At 50.7% G+C, this 14,143-nt stretch overlaps 1 protein-coding gene across 5 annotated transcripts in view; it reads right to left on the bottom strand.

Annotated features, from left to right (window-relative positions):
* The window catches only part of LOC122388618, a 55,186-nt gene extending 42,353 nt beyond the window's left edge, over nucleotides 1-12,833 (bottom strand). For 3 of the 5 annotated variants that reach the window (XM_043379821.1, XM_043379822.1, XM_043379823.1), the window contains exon 1: nucleotides 12,499-12,818. In XM_043379821.1, the coding sequence (XP_043235756.1) occupies nucleotides 12,499-12,745 (247 nt within the window). In that variant the 5' untranslated portion in view covers nucleotides 12,746-12,818. Of the gene's footprint in view, nucleotides 1-12,498 lie in introns of all 5 variants that reach the window. The other 2 variants (XM_043379820.1, XM_043379824.1) reach the window with 1 other exon arrangement.
* Nucleotides 12,834-14,143: the final 1,310 nt, after the last annotated feature.

Here is a 14,143-nt window from a genome sequence, read left to right as displayed (position 1 = left end):
AGAGTTGAATTTCGACCTTCTCAGTTTTATGCCTACTGCTCGGTGTAGTTATGATCAAAAATGGTTTAAGCATGCAAGAAAATAATTTTATGGATGTACCTTGCACGTGTTAAAATTGGAAGTGATTCGGACTCTTACTTCTCGAGATATTTAAGTTTTAAATCATGACCTTACTTTTGGGACACCCGGACACTTAGCAATGAAGATATGCGCTTCCAGTTTCTAAATTTCTTTATTCCTTTTACTCTACAAAGTAGCCCAGTTTTGGATCAAATAAGCATGCCTGCATCCATTGCTGTCTTTTTAGTTTCAATTGTTGTTACTGAGCTGTTTGACGGAGCATGATTTTCATATGCTGCTCTGCAATTTTTCTTACACTCAAATAACTTCTCGTCATCACAGGTGTGTAAGAACTCACCGTTGCCATGCGGACGTGTGTTGTTTTACGTTACTTCACCACATTTCGTGAATCCAGCCAACGAACTACCGTATTGTGAAGGCTTCCGTGACTACCGCATGAAGAGCCCGTTTCCCACCAGCCTGGGGGCGACGTTGCGGTGTAACGGCTGTATCTGACAGTCCCCAGGGTCACCAGGGGCCATCCGGTACCCCAGGGTCACGGGTCACAGGTCAGAGCAGGAAGGTCTGTCGTGATGAGAAAGACTGCGATGGGGTCGAATGGGTAGTCGTGTGAGCCGCGAGGGTGGTTGCTGATTGACCTTATGTATGTCATGGAGTTGGGGTAGGGGAGCTCGAGAAGCTGTGAACCACTTTGAAAGACACGTTGACAATGCTGAGACTGCCCCAACGGAACAGGTATCTTTCTAATCTGATGGAAAACCAGAGAGACGAGATTGCGTTTGCCTCCCAAGCTCCCTAGGTGCTGCGCTACAGCCTGCCTCTCATGAGAAGCAGGCCACTCATCCTATTGGCGATGATAATCCTCATCTCACTCGCGGGCAGATCCTTCCCATCTCCGCTACGTGCTCGGCCCATCCGGGTGGGGCAGCCTGTCAAATGACTGTCGGGGTCACCGGGGCACCACGGAGCCTGCCTGCAGCGGAGCGTGAGCGCGGACTGCTGCAGAGCCGGTCCCGAGCCGACACGGCCCCGACCTCGTGCCTGATCCGGCCGCTCAGAGTCATGGCCGAAAACAGGAAAAACACGGACCCATTTGGATACAGTACTTTGCGGCGACCGAGCCGCGGCGGTGTGGAGCGTTCGTGCAGCTTTCTAATTGATAAAGTGCCGACGAGGTAGACCTTGGCCGAGTCAGTGAATGTTGTTCCCTCTGAGACATACAAATGCACACAGGCAGGGAGGTAAGGGAGAGAAGAGATCACTAGACACAAGACCAAGCTGGTCGAGCCTGAAACCACAACACAGAGCCCCCTACCCCGTACAGCCAAGTCCCAGGAAAACCCGCAGCGGCATGTGAGCTTATCTTCTGATGTCAGTCAGCGGCAGGCTAGCTGGCTGTTTCGGAGAATATTTGAATAATGGTGACAGCTTCACAATGAGCCGTAAGTGTTGTTCACAGGGGTGCCAGATGCAGCGCTCTGGAGCGCGAACACATTTGGAACACTCGGGGGACATGGAGCTCGTTGGCATCCGATAGCCGCTGTGGCGTGAACCCGCCGTTCGGCAGACGGTGTTAACAGGCGTTTACTGGGCCGAATTTGGGCGTGTCGCGGACGAGACCGAACGCGCCCCGGTTCATCTCCATACTGGAGCGGGGACGCTTTGCCTTCATTGTCCTCGTCACCGCCTCTGAAGTCTGAAGTCATTGAATCCAATGCCACTTTAGCGCTTCGCGGTACAAGCCCAAACAAAGGTGCATGCCATTGAAGGACGGTCCATGTCGCGGTTAGTGCGTTTCATTCGTCACGTGCAGCCAAGGAGTGGCTTCCGCTTCGATGTAGAGATATGCTGAGCCATTCTGAACTGCTAATCACACATGTTTATTAATGTGTTTGAGCGGACGCTCCCAGCCTTATGCTGTATAGTAATCTTGCCAGCCTTGTTAGTTGTTAGGGTGTCAGCTGCCAGCCGTATAGTAGATACTGAGCTCGAACATATTGACCAGTAACACGCGCCCAAGCCTCCCCGATTTTCTGTGCCTCTGTGGCTGCGGGGATACTTATTGTTTGGCTGCTTTAAAAAATCCAACCACAGATGCTGGAAGCTCAGGTGCGAAAAGTGTTTGTGTTAGTGGTGGCTACGTCGCGATTGGTGTGTTCACTGTTCGGTGTTTGTGGATTAGTTTGAAGGAAATATGGAGGACGAAAAATCGGATGGATTCCTGGAATTGTGCCGTGTACACCTGCAGCATAGCTGAGCGAGAGCTAAGCCCAGCTACACTCACAGCTTAGCCGTGCTAACAACGCATGGCGTAGTTTGCAAATATCGTAGTACTGTTTAGTGTTTAACGTTCAATGCTCATATCTCTCTGATCGTAAACGAGCTCTGCAAAAGGGTCCAGTGGAGAGTACATGAGGCGAGGTTCGATTGATTTTTATTTCTTTCAACCGATCCAATCCAACTAATCTAATATTCGACAACAATAATCTCATCTTCATTAGCTTAACAGTCACTAACTAATAGGAAAAAGAACGACATACTGTCGCTGAACTTCTTCTTTTAGTTTATTGCCCCGTCAGGTGTCTCGGTCGGCTTCCCTTGTTTGGCTTGTTGACGCTCCTGGGGTCATCCACCTGTAGGTGTGTGCCGTGCTCTATCGGTACCACCGGAGCTGAGGAAGGGCGGGGTCGACGGCCCATTGCGAGGCCAACTGGGCCGGAAACGACGCTGGTTCCGGTCCACGTCCGACGCCGGAGCTCAAATGGAGACGCCCGGAATGGTAAGGGTCTGACGGAGCAGCTGGAATGGGTGTGTATGACGGAGACGCCCAGAATGGGTGGTCTAATGGAGATGCCCTGAAATGGGAAGGTGCGGAGATTCTGGAAAGGGGAAGCAAGGAGCATGAAACCTCAAAATGGAATTGGGTTCGTCTGTAGACGTCTCTTCCTTTATATGCTGATAGCTCACCTCTTGCAGTTATCGTAAACAATAAGAAATATCTAACAATAGAAGTTTGTCCTCTCAAAGGTAAAATAGAAGTCATAGAGCTATGTGACTTAAGTTGAGTTTGAAGATTTAACATCGCTTTCAACTTTGTGATGATTCCACAATCCACGATAATGCATCCATCAATCACTCTGATTAACCATTCCCGTCTCTTACCACAAATGGTAACCAATTGCTAATGCCTTATCATCTGTCAGGGCCCACTCGTGCACGCACGTGCTCGCCACGTGAAGGCACGCGCACGTGGGCGTCCCAGGACGTGCCGGCGTGCGCGGCCAAAACCCATCGGAGCGCAGCACTCGGGCGTAATTGACGGAGATGGGAGGGGAGGGGAGGGGTGCTCACCGCGCTGGAATGGCTGCTGGGCCTCGTTTCATAAAAGGAATTACTTACGGCGTTCCGTCAATTATGCCAGATTTGGCGTATTTGATGCCAATTCGGTTTCATAAAGCCGGAGACCGGAGTAATTCACGCCATCGAAAGTACGGAGCTTCATTTACGGCAAATGCTCGATTCCGGACCAATTGATGCAATTTGGGTTTCATAAAACGACGTAATTAACGCCAAATATTTTATCAAGCTCTTGATATCAGTGGCGTAAACTACGCACAAAAATGTTGCGTGATTTTGAATCAATGTGAAGATTCGAAGCTAATTTTTAATATATTTTATAATGTTGAGCCCGGTGAGGAAGAAAGAACAGCCTAAATGAGAAAAAGAAACTGCAAATCTTCTGTACCAGTCGCTTTTTGTGGCCACTATCGGAATTTTGTTTATTCGCCGCGCCGCGCCACTTTCGTAGTTAGGCACTTCTGCTTAGCTGGCTTTCTGCTGTTTTTAATATATTGTTTTAATAAAGGATGGTCATCAATATCAATTTTGTTTTTTTTTCATAAAATAATTTTTAAGATTTAAATTCAACATAATTGTTTTATAAATTCTCGTAAAAAATAAGTGTTGACATGAAATTGTAATTTGTAGGACGGTTGATAAATTACGGTAACTACGCAAATGTGATTAGTTACGGAGGTGTAAACAATTCCAGTTGTGGCTTTGTGAAACGGATTTATTTGCGCTCCGTAGTTTGAAAGGGTGTGAATTACGGAAAGGTGTAAGTTACGGCAGAGCTTTATGAAACGAGGCCCTGGTCTCACTATTATGGGTTTCAACTGCTGCTGATTGCTCGGAGTTTGTTCCCATGCTGCATTAGTGAGGGCGGAAGGGATGCAGACTCAGCCGGCTCCTAAATTCTCCTGCGGTGTTTTCACTTGCAGCGGGTGGGATTAGTGGGGAGAGTGCCGATGGAAAGGGATGTTACGGCTCAGAAGGGAACAGGGTATTCGTTGAATGTTCCTCGTCAATAATGGGCAGGAGGAAGCTGTCTTGTACGTGGCATTTTGGCAATTGTGCATGATTTGGTGTTTGACATTCGTATAATGCTTAACAGTGTCTCAACGTTAGTGAAACGGGACCTTTCCGTGCATTTTTTTTTACACGTGTTTGATGGAGAACATAGTTAATTCGTGCCAAGTATGGCCAGGGTATTCAAAGGTCTTTATACATTCCATAATAATTTGATACTCTAATGACCCATAATGGCCTTCCTGCTGGAAACTAAAACTCCTATTACAACAAAGGCATGTTGAGGCACTCAGGACGATGAGACATTGGTCCACCTGAGCCCAATAATTAGCTCTGGGCTGCACCCTCCCCCCCCCCCCCACACACGCCTTTAGTGAGATGACGTCACAGAAGAGCCTCGTCGAGGACACGGCAGGTGGCGGGCGGCGACTGTCCCTTCCCCGGGGTCAGAGGGGTCACGGTCACCAGGCGACCCGATGGCTCCGGAACGGATCTACCGCGGGCCGTTGGAGGGGGTAGAGGAGGAGATGGTGAGGGGGTAATCATCGCTTGTCCGGGAACAGCGTACTATGGAATGTGAATGTTTATTAGAGGGGTTGGGTGGAGAAGCGACTACCTCAGGGGAAACGATTTATTAATGAGTCATGGACTGTTTTGTAATATACTTCCATGACTCAGTGTGTCATCGTTAAATGACGCACAAGCTTCACATCGGTACACGGACAGTAAATGACCAAGGGCCCACTGTCCGTCCCGCAGCAATAGGCCAGGCCTCACTGACTGGCCTTTGTATCGCTGTTTACAGTTTGATCGGACCGTTAGGTTTCTAACGAGATACATTCAATTCATCCAGCCAACAATGAGGTCTGGCATGCAGTCGGTATGCGTTGATGGAGCCTGTGGTACGCGACAAACGGTATTGGCATTTATAAGCCACCCTGTGGGAACTATCTTTTCATTCTTGATTGCAACTGTGTGATACAATAGGTCTTCTCTGCATAGGTATAAGCCGCTTGGCTGAGGATGCAGGAGATAGTAAATTATTTCGGACTATTGTTTGCATTGAGTGCGTTGTTTTTAGTCGCAGACGGACGACCAATGAGACCTTGATTTGTGAGACAGGCAAACAACACGCTCGTTTTTGACCCGCCCCAATGCGAAGTCGCAGCAGCTAACGAGCAGCGTTTGGACGGATCCAAACAAGGCTGCATTTGCATATTAGCCGCTTAAATTCAGAGTTTGTTGCTAAGTTTGACGTCGTCCGCATTGCACAGAGCAACAAATACCAGTAGATCCCAGCATTCATTGAACAACGCATATCACCTCACATGGCGATATTTCCTTCATAATTCACACTGTCCTTTACACAGTCTCCTGCAGCCTGCCTTCAACCACTCCCTGGCCACTCCCTCCCCACTCCCTGGCTACCCGCGAGCTCCGTCGACTCTAAACGTGCCCAATGACACCCAATCAATCACTATCCGTTTTTCGCGACGGTAGCAGCCGAAAAACGATCTTCGCACGTGCGCGGCCGCTTCGGGGCTGGAACCATGACCAGCGCCACTGGAAAGGATCCCGCGGGTCTGTCTCACGGGATGGACTAGGGACTAGGGTGAAAGGGACAGAATGGATCAGAACAAACAGAAAAATAGCGTAGACGCGATGGGCACGTAAGCGGATAGGGCTTTACCGTTTACGCTCCGTATGTGAAGTGGTCTTTAGGCAAAAAATTCCGGCAGGCGGCTATTTTTCTGTTGGTAAAACTGGCCTCTGCACGGAATGGGAACAGAGAGCGAAAGAATAGAACTGAATGGGACGGAAGGGAACGGGATAGAGGGGAACGTGACGGTACGGTACGGAACGGGACGGAAAGGAACGTAAAGACGGGACGGAACGTAACGATATGGTACAAGACAGGATGGGATGGGGCAGGACGGGACAGGACGGACCAAGACGTTGTGGGGCAGAGCGGGGCGGGGTGAGGCCCCGGGGGTCTCTCGTCCGAGCTGTCCGGAGTCGAATCAGACCCGGTTAGTGGCGCTGACAAACGACCTCAGACCGTCTCAATTCAGTTCAATCTTCAGCAAGGCGAGCAACAAACCCGCCTGTGCAGACGTAATGGAGGCCTTGACAAGTGCGCCCCGTCGTCCGCGGGACGTGGACAGCGCCGGACCCGCAGATCTGCAGGTCTGCAGGCATTGGGCGCGGTCTAGAGACGGGACGGACACTGCTGGCGGCCACCCCACGCCACAAAAGGGACGTTTGCAATGTTTGTGTGCTGGGTCCAGCAGGGGGTTGTGGTGGAAGCTTTTATGTTGCGCTGTGATTGTGCTGCCTTGCGCCTGAAAGCTGTGGAATGAAAACAATGTAATGCAAGGCTGTCCAAGTGTTAGCGGTTAGGATTGGAATTTTTTTCTCCGAGGACCTACTGCCTTCTGAAATCCTACATGTGACGTGTCGTCATGCTATCCATAGCAGGAGATGCAAAGTGGCATGAATTCCCCTAATGCTTGATGTAGTCTGTGACGCACACGCTCCATCTGATGATAATTTAGCACCACTTCTATCACGACATTGTGCAATGAATGGACAAATGACACGATATGGGCAAGATACATGACATTTGGAGGCGGCGTCATGCGGCTCGCACAGTCATTGACATTGATCTGTCTTTAGGGCTTCTGCGGATGATTTATGTCACTCTGCAACGCATGCAATACATTGCTTTGCCTTTGCGGGCTGTACCGAGTGATGATAAATATACATGGCCATTGCTGCGGCTTGCTGAATGGCTGGGGCTCGCGCGGCGCGTGGCTGCGATTCCTGACGGTCACTGCACCGTTCTGATGTCACGATCAAGGCTGCATGATCCGCGCTCATTCAACTGGGTGGGTGGCGATGGCTGTGATCGGTCGAAGGGCGCTTTTGGGATGGTTGAGAGCATTCAAAGCGCTGGGATGTGATTTTATTCGCGCTCGCGCACTTGCATTTAGACGGCGAGAATAAGTTTATCAGTTCCATGCCAAACGCTTTGGGCTGTCACAATAATTGATGCATTACTTGATAGCTACTATTGAATTTTTTTGCTCATTTGGCTAGCGATGTTTGAAATAATCTGCGAGTTGATTACAATTTTGGAAAATAGCTGCAGGATTCCACTAGGAATCCTCGACGAAGATGGTTTTTAGTAGGACACACGCCTGGCTAAAATAAGTCCTACACTGAAAGCCATGCTTATAGTCATGTTCTGGGAAAGGTTTAGCCTGGGGAGCAGTCTCGCCTCCAGTTCTAATCTGCTCGTCGTATGTAAGTACAACTCACGTCGTCACAAAACGGTACCATCCGGTATCTGTCGGAGAGCAGCTCAGACTTGCTCTATCCCCATTTTCCCTGCCCCGGGAACCGGACATGTGCCCACAGCTCAGCCCTCAAACCTGACACAAATACCGGCATCTCATTTCCACGCACCCGCCGCGCCGGCCGTGAGCCGCAGCTAGCACCCGACGGGAGACGGGGCCGAGCCTTGAGCACACACCCTTGACACCACACATCCGCCACCATCGAGCCACCATCGCCGCTATCGCGTCACCATCACCATCGCAATCACCAGCGCCGGGCCGCGGCGCGGCGCGCCGATGACTCGTCACTGCGGGAGGGACGTTTTTGGGGTCGGCGGTCACGTGACGTCGGGTGGGATCAAGGACGAGCTTCTCAATAAGGAGACGTGCGGCGGTGCTGTGTGGGTCGGCCGGTGCAGGGGGGGGGGGGGGCGAGGGCACCATGGCCGGTGGGGCCGTCCAGGACCGCCACAGGCAGACGGGCGGCCGCTGACCCCGCTAAACTGGCAGTGATGGCCATTGCCTGGACTCCAACTGCATACCAATGCACCGGGAGGGAACAGCGTAGGCAAGCTGCGAGGGTCGAGTGACAGTGAATGGAAAATGGCTGACAATCAGAAGTAGCACGATAGGTTGAACGCTAACTAAATGATTGCCACAACTGTTTTGCAGTGAAGGGGTGATCAAGTCACACCAAAACCCGGTCATTTATTATTGTGGAATACAGTTTGACTGGGTAAATCGCTCCGCAGATAACCATGTTTGATCGTACTATACAAATCCTTTTCGATTTTATGACATACCATTGACGCGAAACGTTACAGCGTAGCTGATCTAAACGTCGGGGTTAAGCCCATGCGTACAACGCCGAATCCGTGCTAAATCTAACTGCCAACGTTTCTGCGAATCCAGTGACCATCAGCGAACATAATACTCGACTGTGACCGTTCCCAGTTTCAACAAAGCCGGGATGGGGCAGGCTTCGCCCTGCGAGCATGACAAAGCCGCTGTGCCACCGCTTTGTTCGATGACATCATCACTTGTTGACGTCGCTCAATGAAACCTCAGATTTTTCGTGTCAGGCGGTGGCAATCTGTCGTGCGGGCGATGTCAGCCACCTGTCAGCGCTGTAGTTAGCTTCGAGAGATGACCACGACTCTAGTGAACGATGAAGGATGCATGCTGACTGGAATACGGTCTCTGCACAGTCAGCGTGGCCACAGGCACGACCCAGGTATGGAGCACGGCGCCGGCACCGGCACGGTGGAATGACTGGACCGACCGGCTCGAAGCACGCCGCCGCGCCGCTGGGAGCCGGTCGGCAGGTTGGTCGGGTCAAAGGTCGCACAGCCAGCCAGGTCGGTCGGATGGCTGGCCCACATCGGTGTCGACTAGCAGTACCTGCAGCGCGCGTGCCATCCGGCAGTACCGGTAGTATGACCGGCACCTGAGCCGACCGGCCCACGCGGACCGGGTCGCGTCTGGTCACAGCGTCCGCAGTGGCCTGGACGAGCGGTGACGAACGAACCGGCTGTGCAGCGGCTTTCTAGTGTCGACGGTGTCCCAAATTAGTTGTTATAGGTCAGCCGTGGGTGTCAGGCGCTGAGTACAAGCGGTTATGAAGTTGATCTGGGTGAGCTAAATACAAAGCCGGATTTGGATTAGATCTCTGATGGGTGGGTGATTTTCCGCGGCGTTGAAGGCCGATAGTCCTACCCACGGGCGGTGCCTGACGGCTCACAGATCGATTATCATCCTTCAGTTAGCCATAAAGGCCAGTAAAAACGGCAGTGAGGCAGCGGCGCCGCGCGCAGGGCGTTTGTGGCGCGTCAGCTGGCGGTGGTTAGGGGTCATGCAGAGGTCATCCACCGGCGTCCGTGCAGAGGTGCGTGACCTGAAAATGTCGAGAGGCAGGGAGCATGGAAAGGACTGCACCAGGGGATGATGAAAAGCCATGGGAGCTTCGGAGCTCGGGGGTTGATATTCGATATGCATTCATGAAGATAATCTAAATTAGAAGAGAAAGTTGCAACACTTCCCTGTATGGAAGTGATCAGAGATATGAAAGGCATGAACCATAATGGGCTTATAAGGAACATATGTACTGGGTACCTGATATAGTAAATAAACTGCCACGGCCACAAACGAAAGCCGGTTCCTGTATCACCGTTGCGCTCTGTATAAATAACCACCACTTCGTAGACGAAGCTAGATAACGTTACTGATATATCATGGCTACCTTTCTCTTTTACTTGCTAGTTGCTGTCCAAACTTTCGCTCAAAGGAACTGTAGGAGGTATTACACCCAAGGGGCGCCATAGAACCCGTCGCCCCAGCACCCGTCCCGTTGTGGGACGCTTTTTCTCTTTGTTGCTGTGGGGAGGCACCAAAAGGAAAAGGGAGGCCAATATCCTGACTTGATGGGGGGGGGGGGCCTTTGTGATTGTAACGCGATCCCACATGTGATTTAGCCACAGTGCCATAGCACAGTCAAAGACCTGTCAAATCCGGCACCAATATGAAAGGTGTGAAATGTGGGCTTTGATAGCCTGACTGATTTTTATAATGCTTAGTGGTCACTAAACTGAACATATTTACGTATAAATGGGCCTTGAAATGGAGCAGATAATCGCATTTTAGTGTGTGAGACGTTTTTTGTTCTGTTTAAACTAGTTATAGCAATTGATTTTTTTTTTAAAGCATAGATGACGCCTTAAGTGTTCTGTGCTATTCTGCATCCCTGCCGCGTTAACACGTCACGTTACGAGGCCAAAGCGTGACGTTTGCCGTGACGTGTTTCATCAAACAGCAGAGCGTGACCAAGTGTGATTGGTGAAGCATGGATGCAGCCGGTCTTTCTTCGTTCGGGTTTGTCTTCAAGCGTTTTTCCCTTCCTAGGTAGCCGGTTGTGTTGTGATGAGTATTGATCGTTTCGTATTTCGGTGGTTTTAGCCATACCATGAGTAGGAGTAGGACATCAATGTCATGTAGAGGTTCGAATTCTGCATTGTCGAAATAGTTTCTCATGAAGGCAGTTGAATGAAACTGTTATGATACATGCACGCTTACTTGTCAGTTAGCCTGACTTGTGCCCGCTGTAAAATGTCGCCGGTAGTCGCGGTCCACCCGCAGGGTCTGTCCAAACGCCGTCAGGTCACCTAACGGCTCAAAATACTATGGACCGAAGATCACACCGAAATTGGCAGCAGCCGCGGTTCGAACTGCGTGCTACGTCACAAAAGCACAGCGTTCTCGTTGTGCCCACTTGTCGTAAGACAAGCTCCGTCTGTCAACAGGATGTTAACAATGCTTTTTCGAATTGTCCAATCACATTGAGATTCCGTTCCGCCTCTTTGCACACAATAGGGGCCTTCAAGGTCCAATCGGTCCAACAACGATTGAAATCAATGCTCGCACAGTGCACGCAGTATCGTATATGTCATTATAACCTACAGGTTGAACAGTTCGGTCTTTCGCTTAACAGGCCATAACATGACAGTAACGATTAAAGTCGACTGTCCTCTTATCATAATTTGTAATTGTGCCATTTATTACACGATACTTCTTGGTGGCGTGCTAATCAAACTCATTAGCTCGTTCAAATCATGTGCTGGGTCAATATCATCTGATAAAGAGCTTGGTCTTTACGTTTCTTCTACAGTTTGAATGTCATGCAGGTAATCTACACATTGTCCGAATGTTTGTCCCATCGCGCCTGATAATGTGTGATATGTCGTGCTATGTCGTGTGTTATGTTAAACAGAAGTCACACTCTTTTGATTTGTGAGCGATATCACTACATGAGTGAATTTGTGGGACGGATTAGAGCTGCTCACTTTATTACACTAGTACATTTTATGACAAATGTGGTTTACCTTTAAAAAGTAGTCCCACATAGTTCATATCACAAGTCAGGCGTGATCTACACCTGTACGCGAAATGCTCTAGATCACCAAGCTTTGTGTGATCGGCATTCTCTCGGAGCGGTTGTCCACTTGTTCAGGCGGGAGTTAATTGAGGAAAGTGCAGCCAATATGGCGCCGCCCTTTGCCTCCAATGACGTCAGAGGTCTTGAGACGCCTCCGCGTCTGCTCCACATTCGCCCAATGCGCCCAAATGACGTCACTAGGGCTGGACGGCAGTCGGGTTTCCAAGAATGGCAGTGGAATTCGCAACAGTCAGCACGAAGGCTTTGTTGTCAACAGATCGAGCAAGCCAGAACGATGCTACACGCCATTGAAAAAGACGGCACACCCAATTACAACCCTGTCCTTAACCACCGCGGCCTTTATAACGGTTGGAATGCTGAGACTGAAGCATTCTCACAACAAACTACAAATTAGTGTCTGTCTCTTATGCCGAGAGCCGTCGTCCGTTTCGTCTGCGTCGTTTCTCGGCGCATGACCCCCAGCTTGGCTCGTACCTGCGTCGGCCAGGTACGGCCGAACTGCACGCGGCTGATTATAGCCGGGGGCGGACTCAGTCTCACTCTGACCTTGACGTGGGGCGGCCCGGGGGCCTGGGATGCATGCGCTGCGGCTATACCGGCGAGCGTCGGCTACCTTCCGCTTCTCACACTGCCTGCGGAGCGCTGTGGGGTGGGAAGGTATGTGTATTGTGTATGTCTGGGAGCGAGTTTGTATGGAGGTAGGGGAGGGAGTGCTGTTCGCCGGGAGGAGACTGCGGGCCGGGGAGGGGAGGAGGGTCTCACCTGTGCAGACTCGCTCGCTGCTGCAGTCCAGACCCTCGGCACAGGGCTGGTCCGAGTCGTTACAGCTCTGATCACGAAGCCTCGCACAGGCAGTACAACAATCACAGTCGGGCCGAGATCGCAGCTCCGAGCCCGGTCCACACTCAGATAGAGTAGCGTTTCTTTCACAGCAGTCGCACGCGAGCACAGCGGGCAGCAGAGCGGCCCACAGCACTACCGCTGCCACTAGCAGCACACACGACCGCATCGTCGCCGGCGTCTCTGTGTGCAGGGATCACTAATGTCGCGCTGCGGTCACCGACAGCACCACATCGCCGCGCGCGCCGTCGCAAACTGAGCGGCCGGCCGCCGGCCCGTGGAGACGTCGACGGCCGAACAGGCCGCTAGCACCAGTTGCGGTGGCGGCCGCCAGGCGGCAGCACCGGACTGATGGCCGACTGTGACGGCGGGAAAATAATGGGAAACGATATATTGGATGGCTGGCAGGACGGTTTTAGCGGCGGAAATAAAGGGAGAGGATAACGCATGCGACCCGGTTGAACAGACCTCCAGACGCTTCGGAGCGTCTTGCCTATATCTGTCCACGGGATATTTTTAATGCTAATGCTATAACCCGGCCGGGCCCGGGGGGTAATCCCAACCACCGCAGCCCGGGGGGGGGGGGCGTTTTTCGCCCCCCCCCATGTCTAACTCCGTAAATAAGGGAGCTACGGAAACAAAAGCAATACCAAACGAAAGGTCCTTACGAGACGATTCTAATGCACCTAAAATTTTTGACCTCAGGTCAATTTTCAAGGTCAGAGGTCAAGGTCAAAGGCAAAAACCGCCACATGTGTAGTGATCTCAAAGTAAGCCTTCTAGAGGACGGCAGGCTGCATCAAACCGGCAAAATTGGCTGTCAAACGAAAGAAGAGAATCTGAGGATTCTGAAATGTGCTCAAAGTGAAAGGTCAAGGTCAAGGTCACGCTCAAAATTGACCTCAAACTTGGCACTTTTTCGCATAACTTGCGTGCTAACTTCCAAGATGTTTTGAAATGTTTTGAGGCTTATCAGTTCCCTATTTGTGGTTCATCTTACGATACAAGGCTGCTCAAAGGTCAAGGTCACAGAAGAGTATCCCTGCTAGAGGCTATTTCACTGATTCAAGTTAGTAATAATAAATAAGACAATTTTGCAATCCGGAAGCTCTAAATGAAGGGTTAGAGGAAAATAGATGCCAGATTCGTGATCAGCGGGTACAGATCCATCATAAACGACCTTTCATGTGTCAAGGTCAACCAGAGGTCATTCGAGGTCACATGAGGTCAACATAAAATTTGACCTTTTCCGAACAAAACATATATCATTCGACGCGGCTTGACAAGGCGAATGCGATGGTACCACTGTCGTAGCTCTAGGACCATTTTTGTCGAAGTTATTTGCGAAAAACTAAAACCACATTTCGGGGTCGTTGACCTGACCTCTGACCTCAGGTCACCAAAACTATTTTTCTATTTTTCTCTAGGTCAAACGCTACACAACCGTGCTCGTAATTTGTCTTTATCTCTAAAACTCTATTTTTAGCAGCTATTTGAAGTTTGCGTCTGTGACGCCGAAGTTTGCCGTGCAGGGGTCTAGAAAAATGGACCTTGTGACGTCATCAAG

This window comes from Amphibalanus amphitrite, unplaced genomic scaffold (assembly GCF_019059575.1).
Source record: "Amphibalanus amphitrite isolate SeventyFive unplaced genomic scaffold, NRLGWU_Aamphi_draft 000328F_arrow, whole genome shotgun sequence".
Lineage (NCBI taxonomy): Eukaryota > Metazoa > Arthropoda > Thecostraca > Balanomorpha > Balanidae > Amphibalanus > Amphibalanus amphitrite.
Note: the sequence above shows the minus strand (reverse complement) of the source record. Positions and strands in the feature narration are given on the sequence as shown.